The 3,258-nt window shown below is 38.4% G+C and overlaps 1 protein-coding gene across 1 annotated transcript in view; it reads right to left on the minus strand.

The window, feature by feature from the left end:
* The window catches only part of RAB3GAP2 (RAB3 GTPase activating non-catalytic protein subunit 2), a gene marked incomplete at its 5' end in the record, with an annotated part of 74,017 nt that overhangs the window by 45,290 nt on the left and 25,469 nt on the right, over positions 1 to 3,258 (minus strand). Inside the window, 2 exons of the mRNA XM_023534153.1 lie at positions 1,329 to 1,410; positions 2,229 to 2,352. Coding sequence (XP_023389921.1) covers positions 1,329 to 1,410; positions 2,229 to 2,352 — 206 coding nt within the window. The remainder of the gene's footprint in view (positions 1 to 1,328; positions 1,411 to 2,228; positions 2,353 to 3,258) is intronic.

The raw sequence follows: 3,258 nt of genomic DNA on the forward strand, positions 1-3,258 counted from the left end.
GTAATGTCACATTCACTTGAGGTGAATAAACACAGTATTTTTCATTTTGTTTTGTCATGAAAAGCATGAAAGAAAGCGGAACGTGACTGTACACGACTAATTATACACAGAGCTGAGGAAACAGCGAATGACCGCCAGGCGGTCATGGCCCACTGTCACCCTCTCGTCCCCCTCAGCTGAGAACCCGGGCCGGGCATGGCAGAAGCTGCTGAGCACGTTACAGACGAACCGCATTTCTGCGGAGTCCTCTATTGTACGGACTTACTCTCTGCCAACTGGTGGCCTTCTTCTTTAATATTTTGTAGAAACTGCCTCTGATAACCTATTTCTAAGCACCTGCTAGGCAGGATGTTCCTGAAAAGATTTATTTTTCTGACATGTAGACTTAAAAATGTGTCAGGAGCTCAGACACCAAGCCTCAAAATTAAAATAACTCCGCGACTATCATTAACCAGTCAAACCTCAGCACCACCAACAACCAGTTTATTCAAGAAATGTACAAACACACTCGCCCCACACATCGTAGCAGGCGATCTCCAGGCAAAATCAATCTTTCTGTTTGTCTATTGTCTTTAAAGTCATTTAACCATTGTGTTTGCTTTGAATTTCTGACAGAAATTAAACGTCTTCAAAATGCTCTAGGCTAAATAACTTAAAGAGAAATACTTTCATTTTTGCTAAGAGCAGACAACATTTCACTGAGCACCTACAACACGCCAGGCATGCGCTACGGGCTTCCACGTGATTGTCTCTCATCTGAATGCAAAGCTGGAAGAAATGCGTTCATCCTGATCAGAGTTTGCCGAACTCAAGAGGGTGTTTGACTCTGGGTTCCAGACTAGCAGCCCCATCACGTGACCACACTAACATCTGCCTTCGAAACTCTTACTGCGTCAGCAGGAAACTCGAATTTACCAACTTGGACTTCTAAAGTATTTATGACCTTTAAGGATAAATGTAGCACCGTCCCCTTCAAATACATGCCGATGGTAGCGAAGCACAGAAGGCAGTGACTGCCCTTGACTTTCTGGCTGAATTAGTAACAAAGAACAGAAGAAATGACGAAGTGTAGAGAAGATGTTAAGGCAGTCTCTCTGGACTCTTCTTTAAACCCCATCCCAACAGGGTTGTGTGTGTGTGTGTTTTTTTAATGACATAGTAAGTAAAATTAAAATCTGCTGACCAGATCACGCGCTGAAGTTGGGATAAATATACATTCGCTAAATATTCCAAATGATGAAACTTCTTAATAGAGTCACTTACAAGTCAAACAATTTCACATATACATTTAATGCACAGAAAAGGCAAAAAAATTAACTGGTACCTACCCTTCTTCGACATTTAAAGAACCACTCCAAGAAACAGCAAATTGCATTTCTTCCTTTCCTTTATCGCTATATTTCCATTTTGCTGGAAAAATTAAGTTATCACATGAAATCACTCTATAGTATATTTCAAAAGTAATTTATAAATTTCCCTCTTTCCCTTTAGAATGATGAGTACAAAATTTAATAGTTCTGTAAGAACTGATTTGGGTCTTTGTACAGGTAAAGATAATGTTTAAAGTTTTTATAAGCTTTTTATAAAACTCTACCGTTAGTCTCTCCTTCCTTCCAATTAAATAAATCCCTGTAAGTTATTCTTATGTACCACACCACCTATTTTATTTACAAAACTACTTTTATCTTCAGATGGCAAAGAAAACTTTCCATTAGATTTATGCTACTTGTGGGTAAATCGGCTCAATAAGAACATTCCAGAACTCATCTTGACCAGTGAGGTTCTTCATATCCCACATACACCTACCTAAACCTTAATTTTAATCTTCAACAAAAATTATGAGCTAAAAACTTATGCCCTAAATAAGAAACTACAGGACTGTGAGTTTTCAAATCACAGTTGAAAATCATCTCACTCACATTACTAAGAAGGGGTCAGTGGCCTTTCAGCTGCCTGCCCCGTGTAAAAACTGGGCAATGCTGTCTCTGAAGGGCCACAGAGAGAAAGTTAAACTACCTGCAGCCAAGTAAGGAAAACAAGAGGAACAAACAGAATAGAAAAGGGGAAAAAAAGAGGAATAAAAGAAATAAAGTGTTATATATAAAATGAACTATAGAAGGCCACCATATAATGCATACCACTGAAATAACATTTTTTTCTACCTAGTCCACTTTCTCTTCTATTTTATGCATTAAAATAAAGACCACCGAAAAATAGTAGATACTTACGCACTAGAAATACAGCTTTTTGCTCCCGAGCTATCACCATAAGATCGTTGGTTGGTGATAAGGATAAAACACAATCCTGAAGCCAGGAAGTCTTTTGTGTTTTGCACGTACTTCCTTCTTCTTCCTGCAGATAAAAACGATTATTGTACACACGAAAACATCGAGAGTCTTTCAACTCTGCTTATCCACCTTGAAAGGTGACGGGGGAGAAAATGGAAAAAGAGGAAAGAAATCTTCCCGATTCTTTTTTTTTTCCCCACAAAGTCTCAATAATATTCCTTATCAAACCACGTTAAAGATGACCAACAAAATATCCACTACAAACAAATCTCACTTTTGAATATTAACACGAAAACACTGTCGTGTAGACAAATATAAACTAGCAAAACATTAAAGGAATATCACATAGGATCGCTCCAGGAATGATTCGGTACTAGGAAATTGAGTGAATAATCCTGTTTCAGAGAGATGGAGAGATGGCACAGCTGTCTGCAGCTAGACAGTAAAGGATGGACTGTCTGATGGCTCCATGGTTACAGGGGCTGTAAACTACTCATAAATTTGACTTCTCTCTTTTTATTTGACCTGAAAGGTGTCTTCTTTTTTTCACTGAAAACTTATTCGTTATATAGGTAAATTCCATTGGTTAAAAATTCAACAGGTCTAAAAAAATCTCTCTGGAAAGTCTGTTCGCTCTACAATCAACCGACGTCATCAGTTCTGGTGTGATTTCCAGAGACAGTTTCCGCACATGAAAGCAAACACATTTACTACTTTCCCCCTTTTTCTACCACAAACGGTAGCACGCTATATACGTACTTCTATAGCTTACTTTTTTCTCTTAATGTATACCTTAGACTTCTTCAAAGTTTCTTTCCTTTTTAACGGCTACATAATATTCCACTGTACAGACACACCACAATTTCTTGAACCAGCCCCTTATTGATGGACGTTTGGACTTTTGCTGTACAAACGACGTGACAGTGAATAACTTTATGTTTGTCAGTTTGTGTGGAGTACACCAGTAGGG

This window comes from Pteropus vampyrus, unplaced genomic scaffold, assembly GCF_000151845.1.
Source record: "Pteropus vampyrus isolate Shadow unplaced genomic scaffold, Pvam_2.0 Scaffold121, whole genome shotgun sequence".
Classification (NCBI taxonomy): Eukaryota; Metazoa; Chordata; class Mammalia; order Chiroptera; family Pteropodidae; genus Pteropus; species Pteropus vampyrus.